This window comes from Cervus canadensis, chromosome 28 (assembly GCF_019320065.1).
Source record: "Cervus canadensis isolate Bull #8, Minnesota chromosome 28, ASM1932006v1, whole genome shotgun sequence".
Lineage (NCBI taxonomy): Eukaryota > Metazoa > Chordata > Mammalia > Artiodactyla > Cervidae > Cervus > Cervus canadensis.
The window spans coordinates 49,022,111-49,039,199 of NC_057413.1; the positions used below are offsets into that span (position 1 = coordinate 49,022,111).

Here is a 17,089-nt window from a genome sequence, read left to right on the forward strand (position 1 = left end):
GGTCGGCTTTCCGTATTCTTGGGAGAAGTCAGTCATTTCAGTGAGTCCGTTCATATCCTCTCCCTAGGTACCAGGGCTAAGTCCCACTTCCTACCTCTATCCCATGCTCTTTCCTCTCCTCACAGATCCCTGCAGAACCTCAGTCACTCACCCCCAGGATAGTCTTGGTCTCACCTCCCCCTCCCTCGGGACCAGGGTGACTCTCAAGAGCAGGCATGGCAGGGGCATGAAATGAGGGCTGGGGTTGGGGCAGTGACCTAGGTCTGGCCACCGCCCCAGCCCTGTTCCCATCTTATCCCACAGGATTCTCAGGGCCCTTGGCAGTGACTGGGGACATGAAGTGGCTGGGATTCAGGGCCCGCTGGCGGGCTGCTTCACGGTTGGCACAGAGGGCCTGGCCGATGAGGTACTCGCTTTCCTGGGCGATGTCTGACAGGCGCAAATCAAACTCCAGGAGGGTCTTGTTGTCTGACATGCCTTCCAGGAGCTGCTTCCCGCCATCCTGGGTCAGGAACACAAGGGAAAGGGTCACTTTCCACCACGACCCAGGACCACACAGACATGGGTGGATGTGTGCACATGTACACATACTGATATACAGACGTGATGGGAACAACAACTTCACAACACAGTTCCTACTTTGTGTAGCGTTTTCTGTTCTGTTCCATCTTATTCCCTGAGAAAAGTGGTGCTTGAAATTCACTACATGGACTTTTCAACCCCAATGGTTTGAAAAACATGGTGCTGTATCAGTGACGATGACTCCATTCTTCTGGTTCAGCCACGAGCACGTGAGACCAATCTGGCTCGTGAGATATAAGGAAGAAGTTTGGAGGGAGTGGCATGTGGGAAGTTTTTTCTCGTAAAAGAAAAGAAGAGAGGAGTGGTCTCCTTTTTGCCTGCCTCTGAGCGTAGCCCTGTGGGAAGTACAGCCGCCATCTTGGGCCCATGAGAGTCACACAAGAGACAACGGGGCCGTGGGGCTGGGTAGGCAGAGCCGAGGTACCTCAGAAGCACTGAGCCAAGGAACTCCCCAACCCCAGAACCCCTTTCTCCAGGACTTCTGATTATGGGACACCGTGAACATTTCTCTTGTTTAAGCCATTTCCCATTGAAGCTTTCTGTTACTTGTAGCCAAGAGCACTCTCTCTGGAGTCAGTGTCTGTGAGCCAGACTGTCCTCTGGGGAGGCTTGGTAGAGGGTGCAGGGCCCTAACTGGAGTGCCTGGAGGGCCTTCTTCTCTCGGCCTCATAGTTCCAGCCCCTTCTGGGTTGGGTGGCCCTCGCCCAGTAAGAAAAATTTCCTGTTGGGAGGCAGAATGCTGGTTTTCTGTGGTTGTGACCCAACAGTATGTTGCAAAGTCAACTCAATGGGTCACTGAAGCATCTTTAAAAAATGAGGTAGCAGACATCATACAGGAAAACATCAGCATATATCACAAGCAGTGCAAGTTAAATTTCAATTATGTTATGTTGATGTATGAGTTCACTAGGTGCTCATGCAAATTGCATTTCTTACTCTGAGACTTGGTCAAGATTTGAAAGACACTGTCTGTTGGGAAGGACCCAGGCTTTCAACCTGACTGGATGCTCTCAGGCAACTCACTAACCTCTCTGAGACTATTGTCCATCTATAAAGTGGGGCTATTTTACTAGATAAGTTGAGGGTTAAGAAAAACTAACGGATACTGGGTGCCTAGGATAGTATAGAATCCCAAGTAGTAGCAACAGCTAGTAAATACTGAGGACCCAGCCAGTATCTGCAATGGTTAACTTCTTTACAATTATAACTCGTTTAATCCGCCCATTAACAACACTTAGAGGTAGATGCTATTACTATTTGCATTTTACAGATGGGGAAATGGAGGTCCCAAAAGGTTAAGTAAATTTAACCAAGTGCTAAATGGCAGAGCTGGGGTGAGAACTGGGGAAAGGCTGTGGCCCTAACAATTTCCCGGTAAGTACGGCAGCAGTCAGATTCCAAGCCCTCCGCCCAAGGCCCCAGGGCTTCCCCTTGGCCCTGCGCGCCCCAGAAGCCTGGCTCACCAGCCCGATGTGGTTGCAGGACAGGTTGATGCTGGTGAGCGTGGTGTTGATGGTGAGCACTTGGGACAGAAGGGTGGCGGTGGGCTCGGACAGCTCGTTGCCCCCGAGGTGCAGCGTGGTGAGGCACTTGTTGGTATGCAGGGCGTGGGCGAGCGCCTGGCCGCCCTCATCCTCGATGCAGTTGAGGCGCAGGTTGAGGGAGATGAGGTTGCCGTTGTGCCCCAGGGCGTGAGCCAGCGAATGGGCGCCGGGCGCGCGCACCTGGTTGTTGGCGAGGTTGAGCACGCGCAGGCGGCTGTGGCTCAGCAGCTTGGCGGCGGCGCGCGCGCCCCGGTCCCCGATGAGGTTGTGCGACAGGTCCAGCTCCTCCAGGGCCGGGTGGTCCAGAAGGCTGCGGATTAGGATGCGTGCCTTGTCGTCATCCACCTTGCTTCGGGTCAGTCTGAAGATCTGTGGACAGCAGGAAGAATGTGCCTGCCTACATACCTCCCCCAGGTAGAAGAGGGACCGCCAGGAACGCCCGAGATTCTGTTCTTTCAAGAACCTGGCTATCCGGTGGCTGGGGTTCCGAGCTCCCAGTGCAGGGGGCTCAGATGAGATCCCTGGTATGGGAGGTGGATCCCACATGCTGCAATAAAGATAGAAGATCCCGCATGCTGCAGCTGTGCATCTGTGGCTCAGTCCCTTCAGTTGTATCCAACTCTTTGCGACCCTATGACTGGTACCCCGCCAGGCTTCTTTGTGGGATTCTCCAGGCAAGAATACTGGAGTGGGTTGCCATGCCCTCCTCCAGAGGATTCTCCTAATCTAGGGATCAAACCCACATCTCCTGCATCTCCTGCATTGCAGGATTCTTTACTGCTTGAGTCATCAGGGAAGCCCATGCTGCATATGGACCCATCCAAATAAATAAATAAATATTAAAGAGAGAGAGAGAGAGAAGAACTTGGCTGGGAAGGGGGAGAGAGGCGGAGCAGTAAGGGATAAAGGATTCAACCACCTGGCTGACTTTTGGGCAGGGCAGGTCTACCCAGCATGACAGTGATGCAGAACTGGTGGCAACTGGTAGGGAAAGGACTACCCCTTATTGAGTAATGACTACATGCTGGGCATGCTGCTGCAGCATTCCATAGCCGTGATCTCTAACCCCCGGCATCCTAGTGAGATCGAACAAGTTCTCTGCATTTTACAGGAGAAATGGAGGCTTTGAGCAGAAACGTCATTTGCCCATAGTCACACGGTGATTAAGCCATGGAGGCAGGTTTTGAATCCAGGTCTTTTGGATGAGTCAGCCCTTCCCTGCACTCTCCTAGACTTTTGTGAGGTGATACCCCATTCTAGTTTTGATTTGCACTTCTCTAACAATTAGCTAAGTTGAGCATCTTTTCATGTGCCTGTTGGCCATCTTTGGAGAAACGTCTAGGTCTTCTGGACATTTTTGGATTGGGTTGTTTTGTTGTTGTTATTGAGTTGTATAAGCTGCTTGTATGTTATGGAAATTAAGCCCTTGTCTGTTGCATTGTTTGCAAATATTTTTTCCCAGTCTGAAGGTTCTTTGTTTCATGGTTTCCTTTGCTGTGCAAAAGCTTATGCATTTGATTAGGATCCATTTGTTTTTGTTTTTATACATTGGTTTTAAACACATGCAAGTTTCTTCTTAAGGAAAAACCCAAAACCCTCATCTGTTACTGCTCTACCTTTCTCTCCTTTCACAGCCAAGTTCTTGAAAAAGCTGATCTGTCTCCTCACTTCTCACTCTCTCCACAAACACCTCTGATCTGGACTCTGCTCCTGACACTCCACTGACATAGCTTCCCCTCAGTGACCTCAAAGTTTGCTACATCCAGTCCTTAGCTCCACCCCACCCCACTGCTGCTCATCCCTCATCTTGAAATGCCTCCCTCCATAGGCTCTGTGACACAATGCCATGTCCTCCTTTTCCTCCCCCTCTGATTCTTGGCATGCTCTCCTTCTTCCAACCAGAATATTTGGGACATACTTAACCTAAAAAAAAAAAAAAGAAAGAAAAGAAAATTCGTTGTGTATCTGAAATTCAGATTTAACTGGACACCCCGTATTTTTATTGGTAAATCTGGCAACCCTATTTGAGTTGCAATTTCGCATTTATATGATTGCTGATTAGTGCCTTTTATCCCCACCAGATTGTCAGCTGGAGAGCACATATGGTCTAATTGTGCTCATTGTGGAATCTTCAGCACCTAGGACAGGGCCCGGGGTGCAGTTGACTGTTGGATAAATAGCTGGTGAATGGGCCGGGCAGAACCGTGTGCGTTTCTGCATTCCCAGAACCCAGTTTGGTCCAGGGCCACCAAGGACACTTGGTCAAGGAGCGAGAAGGAAATAGGAGCAAGAAGGCGGTGATGGAGGAGGAGGGGAAGGGGAGAGGGACTCAGAGAGACGCTGAGAATGGGAGGTGGGGGGAGGCTGGGAGTAGGTGATACCTTGAGGGTGTGGCAGGCCTTGACGGTGGCTGCCAGGGAGTGGCAGTCGCGGTAGGTGAAGAGGAAGAGGTTCCACTCGAAGTTCATGCCACAGTCCTTGACACCGTATACCAGGTCCAGCTCCTCCAGATGGCTCAGGCCAGCCACCAGGTCGTCCAGTTGGTAGTGGTCCATGGCCGGTTCCTCCATCTCCCCTTCGCTGCCGGAATCGGATTGATCCCCGCCACGGGGCGCGGCTGGGAGCTGCACGGGCGGAAGGAACTGATCCACCCGGAGGGCGCGCACGTAGTTCCTGCAGAGTGGCAGTAGGCTGAGGATCACCGCGGGGTCGGTGGTGTTCGGGATGAAGTGTTTCAGCAAGTTCTCCAGGTGCAGCTCAAAGAACATGCGCTTCCAGCTGCCGCCGTGATTGTCCACGTGGCACACGGGCCACCGCTGCGTGCAGCAGCGGCGCCAGTAGCTCTCATCATCGATCAGGTTGGCGGTCACAGCCAGCGGCAGGTCAGGAGACAGGTGGCTCAGGACCTTCTTCTGATGCTCTGGGAGCAGCTGCTTCAGGATGGGGTTGTCTTTGGGAGCAAGAATAGGCAAATAGGAGGCACAGTGTTGGGGACACTGCACTGTGGTACCCTGGGCTCAGCCTGTCTGTCTGGGGGCACCCAGGAAAGGGGAAGACCCTCCTCTGCCTTCAGAGAGCCCCAGTCTGTGAGAAGAGATAGCCTTCATTCTCAGGGAGGCTCGATCTGAGGAGGGACACACCATTCCTGACTCTGGGGTGGTCCTGGTTGAAGGTGGACATCTTACCATCTGGTCTCAGGGAGCTCTCTGTCTGAGACAGAATCCCAGGTCCAGCCCTCAGTTTTCCCTTAATCTAGTAGAGGAGGTAATTTCTGACTTCAGAGGCTCCCAATGTGATTTGATTCATTCATTTCAAAACAAAAACTTTTTTTTTCTTTGAGCACCTACTATGTACCACAGGCTTCCCAGTTGATGCTAGTGATAAAGAACCTGCCTGCCAATGCAGGAGGAGACATAAAAGAGGCAGAGATGTGGGTTTGATTCCAGGGTCAGGAAGATTCCTTGGAGGAGGGCGTGGCAACCCACTCCAGCATTCTTGCCTGGAGAACCCCACGGACAGAGGAGCCTGGAGTGCAACAGTCCATAGGGTCACAAGGAGTCAGACACGACTGAAGTGACTGAGCACACACACACACACTACGTACCACGTACTATCCTTGCATCCTAAGTGCTGAGGATACAAGAGTGAATAAAACAGAGGGAGGTGCTCCATCTTACTAGTGGAGGCAGACTGTAAACAAGCCACATGAATATATTGTAGGCCTGGTGGTGACAGGTGCTGTAGATAACATGATGGCCCTGTCCTCAGAGAGCTCCCCGTCTGGTAGGAGAGGTTGGCGACTCATCTTTGAAAAGGATGAACATTAACAGAGACTAAAGTACACGACAAACCAAGGATCTATACATGCCCATAGAAGACTCCAAGCGAGTGGAGGATGGTCAACCAGGGAGGGCTTTCTAGAGGAGGAGGTAGATGTGGTTTGGGCCAGGCTTTGTTGGAGAGAGTCGGAAAAGTAAGGAGCAGGCCTAGATATAGAGGGCACAGTGTGGGATGAGGGAGGTGTGTGGTGGGGCCTGGAAGTGGGGATGGCTGGAGAAACTGACTTGGCCTCAGGGTAGGGGGTAAGGGAGGAGGTGAGTGGGGATGAGGACATTTTCCTAAAGGAAATCAGTTCTGAATATTCATTGGAAGGACTGATGCTGAAGCTGAAGCTCCAATACTTTGGCCACCTGATGCAAAGAGCTGACTCATTAGAAAAGACCCTGATGCTGGGAAAGATTGAAGGCAGGAGAAGGAGATGATAGAGGGTGAGATGGTTGGATCGCTTCACCAACTCGATGGACATGAGTTTGAGCAAGCTCTGGGAGATGGTGAAGGACAGGGAAACCTGGCATGCTGCAGTCCACCGGTTTGCAAAGAGTCAGACATGACCGAGGGGCTGAACAAGACAAGAGGATGCTGTAGGAGACGGCAGGGGCTGCCCCCAGACCCAGCTCTGAGGCCTGGCCTCCAGGCAGTCCCCTCCCACCCTGCCCCACTCCTAGCCTTCTCTCTCCCAAGTGAGGAGGGAACAGACTCACTCTGGAAGTTCTTGACAATGTGCTGAATGCAGAGCTCTGTGAGGAGGGGCACAATGGCCAGTGACCACTCAGCGTCCTCAGCGATGATCCTGCGCATCCGCCGGACCCCAGACCCAGAGCTTGGGCCCGTGGACTTCACCAGCGGGGGGATAACTGGGGTGGGCTTTGAGGGCTGTGGGCCTGTGCTCGAAGTTTGGCCCACAGCGGAAGACCGGTCCTGGGTGGAGGTTGAGGACCGGCTGGGGATTGACGGCGACTCTGTTGTCTGGGTCTCCTGCATGCTGGGGGTTGGCAACACAGGGCCAGGTGGCCCCTTGGTGATGGGCACGTGACGGAGAGCTTCTCAGACAGGCAGATCTTGGGTGCTGGCGGGAACCTGGAGAAAGAGGAGCAGGGAGAGCTGTTATTTTGGAGGGTTTCGGTGGGCATTTACCAACAGACATAGCACGGGGTGGTTCTGAAGGGCCAGTCTCTGGACTAGAGCAGGTCCAGGTGCAAAGCCCACCAGCTGGGTGGCCTTAGGCCGGTTATTGAAGCTTTTTGGGTTTCAGATGCTTCCCCTGTGAAATGAGGATAGCAGTTACCAATAATATGATTGGGAAGAGTGACTAAAATAATGCATCCGAAGAGGCACAGCTTTCCGTGACACATGAGGCTGTAGCAAGCGGCAGAGCCACATTTCAGACAATAATAGCTACGCGGTAATTACGAGCAATTGCTGCATGATGTCCCTTTTTTTAGTTTTTTTATGCATATCAGCTCATTTGATTCTCACAGAAGCCTTTTTGAGATAGGCGCTGATGGGCTAATTTTTTTTCTGATGTGAAACTGAAGCTCAGAGAGGTTAACTGAGTTGCCTAAAGTCACACAGCTTATATATAACAAAGGTGGATTAAAACTCAGCCTATTGGGACTTTCTTGGTGGTCTCGTGGTTAAGAATCTGCCTGCCAGTGCAGGGGATATGGGTTCCATCCCTGGTTAGGGAGATCCCACATTCCACAGGGCAGCTAAGCCCATGTCTCCACTCTCCACAGCTAGAGAAAGCCCCAAAGACCCCGTACAGAAACAAAGACCCCATACAGCCAAAAACTGGTACATAAATAACAACAACAACAACTCAGTCTGTCAAGTTCAGCCAAAAGGCTGAGGTATGATAAACATTTAGTTTAAAACAGCTCCCTGCCACTAAGCATTTTACAGAAAAACAACTGCCTAACCAGGAGGAAGGGATGAAGCACAGTACTGGCCAACTGAAGTATAGAAATAGAAATAGAATGGCTGCCAAAATGCAAGCCACATTTACTATTTAAAAATTTCTCCTATAGACATTAAGAAAGGAAAGAGAAAACAAGTGAAATTAACTTTATGTTTAACCCAGTATGTCCAAAATATTTAAACATGTAATCAATATAAAAATTATTATCTATATAATTATTAGGTATATGCATTTAAACCTTCAAAATCTGGTGGCTAGTGGCTCCCGTTTTAGGCAGTGCAGGCCAGAAGGGAAGGCTAGGGAAACCGGACCCATACCCTGCCCAGGGCCTCAGCACCTTCTCCTCCTCCCTCAGTGGGCTTTAGCTTGCCCCTCCCTCAATCTCCCCATCCCAGTCTTCCTATTTCTCCCAGGCTCCGGGCATTCCAGACAAGCGGCAGTGGGAAAGTGTGGGAGGCTACAAGGCAGCTAAATCTGGGGCTGAAGACAGAGGGTGTATCCGGGCGCGCCGTCACCCCGTTTGTCCTTTCCTGCACCCATGCTGCAGTGTCCCCCCCACCCCCAGGACCTCGGGAAGAACAGGGTCTGCTCAGCCCAGCACGGAGCTCCCGCTCTAGGTTTGCTCCCCGACTCCATGCACTGGGTCGTGGCCGGTGGGCAGGAACACTGTGAAACCAGCAAAGGTGTCCTTGGCAGATGGAGGGGACCAGATGGTGCTCCCCAGTCCTCCAGGCATCTCAAGGAGGAAGAGCCTGGCTGTGTGAATGTGTGTGTGTGTGTGTGTGTGTGAGGGGGAGAGAGAGAGAGAGAGAGAGAGAGGGAGGCAGGAGGGGGCAGTGTAAGGAAGATATCTATGTATTTTGGTGACACACTTATGCAAATCAAATGCAAATTGACAAACAGATTGGGTCCATGCATTGTGGGACAAGCAGCTGGCCTTTTTGACTCATGGTCCCTCCGAGGGTATGGCTGGGAGGGGATGTTGCTCGGAGGCCCCAGATGACTTTGCATTTCTGGCTCTGCCAGGCACTTGCTGTGTGACCTTGGCCAAGTTACTTGGTCTGAGTGCCAGTTTCCTTATCTGTCAAAGGGCACAGTAATATCTTCCTATGCAGGCTTTGTGGAGATTCCCCTGAGATAATACTTGGATCATATTCATAGTATTTGACAAGAGTGGGATTTCCCTAGTGGTCCAGTGGTTAAGAATCCGCCTTGCAATGCAGGGGACACGGGTTTGATCCCTGGTCAGGGAACTAAGATCCCAAGTGCTCTGGAGCAATTAAGCCCAGGCAACCACAAAAAACCAGTCTCCATGTGCCGCAATGCAAGATCCTGCAGGAGGCAACGAAGGTACCGTGTTCTGAATAAATAAACATTTTAAAAAGTATTTGGCAGGAGTACCAGAGTGGGTGTGTGGAGGATGGAGGCATTCTGAGGGACAGGGGTTTGGGCTGGAGAGGGAAAGCCCTAGAGACCTGCTTCTGAGTACTAACCTGAGATGGTGTCTCTGAGTGAGGTGCTTCCCTTCCTCCAGGGGACACGTGAGGGCAAGGTGGTGGTGATGTTCGGGTCTGGACAGGACGGGGTGGGGGTGGAGGGCTGGCAGTCTGGGCCAGAGGAGGAGGGTAGGGACAACAGGCCAGCTCTGCTCCCGCCAGCTCCGCGTCTGGACGCCTGGGGCTCCCTCCACAGTTCTGGTCTAACACATTCCGGTATTCCCCTTGGTCCCAGACGCAACCCAGGACAGCCTCTGGGCCATGCCTGGGAGCAGAGCCTGGCGTGGCTCTCCAGGCCTCTCACAGAACTGCCTGGCCTCACCATCCTGCTCAATGGCCCCTTCTTCCTCCTGGGAAGCCACATGTTGGGGGACCCCTCCTGAGGCCTAGCGGGGTGCTCCCTGGAACAGGCTGGCCCTGTTCTCACCGTCTAATGCCTCACTGTCTTAGGACCTGGCTCCTCAGGCCTGGTCCTAACTGCCTGGCCGCTGTTTGGGGCCCGCAGTCTTCTCTGGTAGGACGCTGCATGACCTGCCCAGGGCCTGGTCCAGGGCCCTGAGCCATCGCCTCAGAAGGAGGGGACAGGAGTGGCCCTGCATGTGCTCCACGTGCTTGGCTGGTATAAACAAGAGCCCCTACTGTCCCATGACATTCACAGAGACCTCCATACCCCCAGGTCTGATGTCATTTTAAAGGCAAGTGTTGATAATATTAACCTCATAATAAGATCAGATTGGTAGTTTTCACTTTCATTTTTTAAAAAAACTCAACATCACAGAAATATTTTTGGCAAGCAAATTGTTACCAGACAGAGGATTCTTCTAAGAAGGCTTTTAGTTCCAAATTTTTTTTTTTTAATATATATATACCTAAAAGAATCAATCAAATATAAAACAGAGTATGTTTCGAAGGATAATGAGCATGATGAACTCTTTGCCTGCCAGTTACTAATGTTACAAAGATGGTATCAAGTCACGCGCCCAAACCTGTTCTTCTCAATCACTGCTCGGCTGCCGCTCTCTCAACTCTTCCCCTGGCCTCTCGGATATTCTCCAAAGGCTTCCAACACAGGCTCCTCTGACTCTGCCCATCCCTCAGGGTTGAGCCTTGCCTGCCCTGTTCCTCCTCTTGCTGGGCTGCAGCTCCCCTGTCTCCTCTGAGCTCCAGACTCACAGCCACTGGCCACCTAGAGGCTCCTGCAGACGCAGTCTGCCCCCCAAGAGCACTCCGTGCCTCCACCAAGGCTCTCCTCCTCCTGGCTGCTTACCTTGGCCAGAGGCATCAGGAGCCATCCAGGTGTGTGAACCTGGAAGCTGGGGACTCACCTCTCTCCTTCAGTACCGACCCCCCGCCTGGTCACGGCAGTGTCCCCTCAGTTCTGACTCCCTTCCCCGCAGTCCCTCCTGTCCCTTCCTGCTTGGCCTCAGCGCAGGGCCTCATCGTCCACTGTCATTGTAGCTGCAGCTGCCTCGCACCTGGGTGTGTCATCCAGCACCCAGCCTTCTCACAGCTGTCCTGGCAGGCCCCTGGGTAAGCCCCTGGCTCCTCAGAGCAGAAGGCCCTCCATGGCCGGATGCTCTGTTTGAAATAAACCCCTCTCTGCATCTCGAACACAACAGGCTAATCTGTGCCACCCAGCCTTTGCTCAAGCCACTCTTTCTGCCTGGAAGGCCTTTCCTGCAGTCTCTGCTGGGGGAAGCAGACCAGCACTGGTATTTTGAGCCTGAACTCAAGCACCATTTCCCTCCTGGAGCCTTTGGCTTTTCTTGTCTCCCCCTTCCCTTTGTCAGATCCCCAGCACCTGTGTCGCTTCAATGGACTAACGAACCTCTCCTCACACCCACAATGGACTGTGGGCTCCTCCAGGTGTGGGGACTATTTCTATTTTTTTTTTTTTAACTGCGCCATGTGGCATGTGGGATCTTAGTTCTCCAGCTATGGATGGAACCCAGGCCCCCTGCATTGGGAGCGTGGAGTCTTAGCCACTGGACCGCCAGGGAAGTCCTCTTTCTTACTCATTTTTTTCTCTCTAATCCCTAACCCGGTGTCAGGTCTGCCAGGGAAGCAGCTGGTGTTCTGGGCTGCCCCACCTCCCTCTGATCATAGATTCTGGCCAATAGGAGTACCCTGTATTGGTCAGAGCAATTGGTTCAGGGGCGCACCTGATATAAGCCAATCAGAGTCCTTCCTGGGACCTGTCCAAGTGGAGGTAGACAGGACACATGTCCTTGAAGGATACAGATCCCCTGCTGCTGGAAGCTGTTTCCCTTCACATGGGAAAGGCTGGTCTGCGGCAGCAGGAGGACGTGCCGCCTGGTGGAGACCAGCAGGAGAGGGAGGACAGACGGTACCGCGCACCTCCCGTCCCCAGTCCTCATCACTGAAGGCCCTCTGACGGCCTCCTTCAGTTCTGAGACCTGACTTGATGGCCTTCTAGCAAGTCTCTCTTGCTGAAGCTAAGAATTGGGTTTCTGCTCCTTTGTGACCAAAAGGTCCTCACTATCTGGGTAGGCTTACTGTTTTGTGAATGAAATTATGGGAACAATTGCAAATCAGTAGATGAACTAGTTCAAAGGATGGCCTGAAGCTGCCTGGCTGTTCCTCATGTCTAACTCTGGTGGCCTGTTCCTCTCCTGACCACCCGAGCCTCCAACCCCACCTCCCATCTCTTCGCTGACAGCATCACCAATGTACATCGGCTCAGCACTTAAAAGTTACAAGCTTCTGGGACTTTCCTGTTGATACAGTGGTTAAGAATATGTCCTGCAATGCAGGGGACATGGGTTCGATCCCTGGTCAGGGAACTGGGATCCCACATGCTGCAGGGCAGCTAAGCCCATGAGTGCAACTAAGACTGGATGCAGCCAAACAAATAAATATTAAAAAAAAAAAAAAGTTACAAGCTTCTTTTAGAATGTTTCTCTTGTTAGAGTCTTATTCTACAGTGGAGTCAGGGCAGGCTTCTCAACCCCATTTTATGGATGAAGAAACTGAAGACCAGACCAGGAAATAACTGGCCCCTAAATAAATCGGAGGGCTGGGGCCAGATCAGGAGCTTGGCTGCCCTAACCACACTGCCCTGCTCTTCCAGTCTTTTCCACCTTCCACTAGAAAAGAGCCTGTTCTTGTTCCCAGGGGAGCAGGCATCCTGTCTTCACTGCAGAGAGGATGTGTCAGGCTGTCAGGGTCTCCCCAGGCTGGAAGAGCAACTAGGTCCGTGGCACCCCACAATGGGAATTTCAGGCCCCTGACAAAAGAAATACCTGTCATAGTAAAACGCATTTCCTCCCTAATGAAACGAAATCTTAATAGTCTGTACATGTGTGTATATATCCCTATGTGAACCCTGTGCTGCTATTTATTTAATTTTATTTTGTGGTTGCACAGCGGGGCTTACGGGCTCTTAAGTTTCCTGATTGAGGGAACTAAGGGATTGAACCCAGGCCACAGCTGTGAAAGGGTTGAGTTCTAACCAGTGGACGGCCAGGGAATGCCCGAGTGCGTGCTTCTTGTGCACACCCTGCCCCCAGATGGGGCACGTGGGGGCAACCAGTGACCCTTCATCTCCTGAGACCTGTAGGTCATGGACCCCTGGGGCCTCACATGCTATGTCGCCAACATCAACCCTGCCACAAGCCCTGAGGAAAGGTGAGTCCTTCTCCCCCTCCCCCAATCCCAGCTGTGTCTCCAGGCCCAGTATCCAGGTCCTGAAATAGTTCGTAGCTCACAGGGTTAAGTGTTAGGGTCTGCTCTCTACATGCCCAAGCACAGGCAATAGAAAGGGATGAGATGTCCCAGTTTGGGCAGGGTTGTCCTCATTTTTGATGGTGGACAAGTGTTCCGTGAACCACCTCCTTGTCTATACATAGCTCCGATTTATTGTATTCTAGGCCAAAGTGGCTCAGTGGTAAAGAATCTACATGCCAAGGTAGAAGACACAGGTTAGATCCCTGGGTCAGGAAGATCCCCTGGAGAAGGGCATGGTAACCCACTCCAGTATTCTTGCCTGGAGAATTCCATGGACAGAGGAGCCTCGTGGGCTACAGTCCATGGGGTCGCACAGAGTTGGATGTGACTGAGTGTGCACACATGCAGCTCGGCAGGCCCTCAGTAGTGTGTGCACAGGAGGAGGCAGCATAACAGCCAGCTCAGGATTCAGGAGTTACACCGCCTGAGGTCCAATCTCCACTCCGTCCCTAACATCTGGGAGAACCTGGCAAGTCATGCAACCCCACTAAGCCTCCATCTCTTTATCTGTAATATGGGATAGTAACTTGGGTTCCTACTTCATGAGATTATCCAGAGGATTAAAGGAGCTAATGTGTGCGCATGCTTGTGTGCTAAGTCGCTTCAGTCATGTCTGACTCTTTGCAACCCCATGCACTGTAGCCCGCCAAGCTCCTCTGTCCATGGAATTCTCCAGGCAAGAATACTGGAGTGAGTGGGTTGCCATTTCCTCTTCCAGGGATCTTCCCAACCCAAGGATTGAACCTGCATCTCTTGTGTCTTCTGCACTGGCAGGCAGGTTCTTTACCACTAGTGCCACCTGGGAAGCACTAAAGTGAAAGTGTTGTCACTCAGTCATGTCTGATTCTTGGTAAGCCCGTGGACGATAGCCCACCAGGCTCCTCTGTCCATGGAATTCCCCTGGCAAGAATACCGGAGTGGGTTGCCTTGCCCTTCTCCAGTGGATATTCCCAACCTAAGGACTGAAACTGTGTCTCCTGAGTCTCCTGCATTGCAGGCAGACTCTTTGTCTGAGCCACCAGGAAACGTGTGTGAGACATTCCCTATTGTTTTGGGCCCAGAGCCAACACTCAAGGTAAGTGTTAGATATCATGACAAAGATGTTAGATGCTGTACCAATATAAGCCTATGAAATCTTCAGACTTATTGACAAATATTGTTATTATAACACTATCCTCATTTCACAAACAGGAAAACAGCGGCTTAGAGAACTTAAGTAACTTGCTAAGCATCACAGTAAATGGAGAAGCTGAGCTCTGAACCAATGTCTGTCCAAAGCTGTCCCTCACTTCCCTGCACAAAAAGCAGAGACAAATCACGGGATGTTGGCATTGCTTCCTAAATTGCCCAGACTCAGTTGTCATGGTACTTTTCCAGTGGGCTTCCCACTCTCTCCTGTGGGAGCCTGGGGTCACCGTCATTGGTGCTGACCTGAACAGCCCAGGCTCCGTCACAGGGCCTTTCTGCAGAACTGATGATCACTTCAGCTTTTGAGGCCCCAAGAGGACCCAAGAGATACCGCAGAGCTGTGCTCTCCTGCCCCGTGGCCCACACTGGGCCCTCCATGTTCCTCCCAGACGTAGGGTTCAGTGCTCGAGTCTCCCGCACCTTCCCTCCTCTCAAACGTCTCAGACCTCCTCCTTTCTCAAGTGCTTAGCTGAATCCAAACACTTTGGGCAGAGGCTCCACCTGCCTGCCCAAATGGGAACGTTGAAGATGCTAGGGGAGGGGAAGTCCTCTCCCCTTTCTGCTCACGTCATCCCTGGTCCTCACCTCTCTTCCTCTGAACTGAGAAGAAGTGCCAGGCCTTCCTTAGGTTCTGTGAGGACCTCTGTGGCCTTGGACATCCCTTCTCGGGCACTGGGCTTTGACGTCCCTTACCCCCCCAGCTTCTCTGATGGTGCTTCCTGCTTTCTCAGTCAGCTGTTCCTTGGGGGCCCTGGCTTTTGTCTACATTTCCCCAGTCCCTATCCTGCCTACTGTGTCAGACTTCACCTCAGGGCAAGTCATTCCCATTTGGGAATTCAGAGTTTGTGGAATCACAAAAGAGGGGCAAAAAAGTTTCCCTGACAGAGTTCTAGCCCAGCAACCCTGGTCTTTTGCTGGTGAGACAGTCTGCACACTTATCACACCCCTGGGCCAGGCTTTCCTCCCAACTGCCCACTTAGGTCTGTTGTCTTAAAAAAGAACTCCACCCTCATCCCTACCTTTGATTCAGACACCCCACCAGGGAAGCTCAGCTCCAAAGGCCAGCAAGTCCCTCCCCCAACCCGCCTGGGGTGAAGGGGCCCTCCTTCTCTTTGGTGACCAAGGATAACCAGCTTTGTCATGGGAGGGAGGGAGGGCAGAAGTGTCTAGATCTGCAGGAAGGACTGCAGCCCCAGGAGCTGGGAATAGAGGTCGGTCTTTCCAGGAAGGCTGAGGCCCCAGCACTAGGGACTGCTCTCCCCCATGACTGACTCTCACTCCACTTTCCCCTTCTCTATCTCGGGTGACCCTCCCTCCCCTGATTCGCAGGCCCTGGGCCAGTCTGCAGGGGCCATAGGGAGGAAGGCGTCACGGTCGGTCAACTTCATATGGGGGTGGGGGCCTCCCATAGGTATAGGCCGGCCCTTCCTTCTCACGGGAGCCAAGGCTGCGGCCACCTGCAGACTTCGGCCAGGTGGGCTGACTCTGGGGGGGGTGCTCCCGTGCCCTGTGGGGGGAATGGGGGCAGAGAGAGCTCAGCCCGCTAGGGGAGACTGGGGCTGGGTGTTCTCTCTCCAGAGGTTGCCTCACCGCTCCCGAGACCTGGGCGCTCACCTTCCCGCAGGTCCCCACGCAACGCCGGTTGTTAGGGACGCCGTGCATCGCTAGCGGGCGGGGCTTCGCGGGCGGGTGCGCATGCGTCCTCCCGCAAGCTGGTTTACTCGGCTGTGCGCCGTGGAGGGCAGGGCTGCCGGGCTTCGATGGTTGTCGCCGAGCGCCTTGGCCCAGGATCGATGCAAATACGTGTCCCCATCTAAGGCACTGTGTGAGGACAGTGCAGTGGGAACTCTGGCCGCGGGACATGCTTTATGCGTCCTGGGGACATGTTTAGGAGCAGTGGGTTTCTGCGGGGAAAGGCGGGGAGCTGGGGATGGGGCAGGGCGCCTGGACTGCTACGGGGCTCTTCCTTCTCGGGGGCCTTTTGTGTGAAAATGGAGGTGGGGATGACGAGTGGGAAGACGGTCCAGGAAAAGCACCAGTGGCCATTCCCTTCCGGAAAAGGGCGATGGAAGGGCACGTGCAGTTCTTGAACTCTCCTGAGGCCCTCGGCTGACCCCTGGCTGCAGCATCCCTTTGGAGCCAGCTCGGCCTTTCTCCAGGCTGTTAGCAAGGCTGAGTGGCACCAGGCAGAAGACCCCAAGCCTCCACAGCCCTAAGCCCAACACCAGGAATGACCAGCTTCTGTGAAATGACCAGCTTTCATAGAAAAGGAAATCGTCCTTCAAGATGGGAAGAACCACCAAGGGTGGTGGGAAGTTTCACTGGAGGCAGAACTTAATTTCAGTTCTGTGAATGTTTACTAGCTGGGTTACCCTGGATAAGTCGCCACCTTAGAAGCCCAGTTAACTCCTCAAAAAAACCCAGTATCCTTACTGTGGTGACTGTGTGTTAAGAGCCAGGCCTTCCGTCAGTGCACTGAACACTGGGCACTGCCACAGTTGCTCAGATCCCAAGAGGAAGTCTTGCAACCTCTTAGGACTGCAGGCAGCCAGAGGCCAGGGGCTCCAGGCCCGTTTCAAGCCCTCATCAGTTATTTACCAACTAATCATCACTGCCTCAATTAGAATGAGAAATCACGCAAGAAATGCTGTCAGGAAGGCCTGCTCTCCTCCAAAATTTTGACTAAAGGGCCCAGAACTTTGCAGCCAGGGAGGCTCTGACTTGGGGATGGGTCCTCCAAGTTCCCCTTCCTTCATCCAGCAACAGAGATCTTC

General features: G+C 52.7%; 1 protein-coding gene across 1 annotated transcript; it reads right to left on the reverse strand.

Annotated features, from left to right (window-relative positions):
- Positions 1-201: 201 nt before the first annotated feature.
- Positions 202-15,998, reverse strand: TCTE1 (t-complex-associated-testis-expressed 1). The gene is made up of 5 exons (XM_043450530.1): positions 15,930-15,998; positions 6,668-7,043; positions 4,508-5,076; positions 2,046-2,495; positions 202-502 (listed from the first exon to the last, which is right to left on the reverse strand). The coding sequence occupies exons 2-5, from the start codon at positions 6,945-6,947 to the stop codon at positions 293-295; spliced, it is 1,509 nt and encodes a 502-aa protein (XP_043306465.1). The 5' UTR covers positions 6,948-7,043; positions 15,930-15,998; the 3' UTR covers positions 202-292.
- Positions 15,999-17,089: the final 1,091 nt, after the last annotated feature.

Coding starts and splice junctions, on each gene's coding strand:
- TCTE1 (XM_043450530.1), bottom strand. CDS start 6,947: ATGCAGGAGACCCAGACAACAGAGTCGCCGTCAATCCCCAGCCGGTCC. Junction 2,496..4,507: donor AGGCCTGCCACACCCTCAAG/GTATCACCTACT, acceptor TGCTGTCCACAG/ATCTTCAGACTGACCCGAAG. Junction 503..2,045: donor CCTGCAACCACATCGGGCTG/GTGAGCCAGGCT, acceptor TTCCTGACCCAG/GATGGCGGGAAGCAGCTCCT.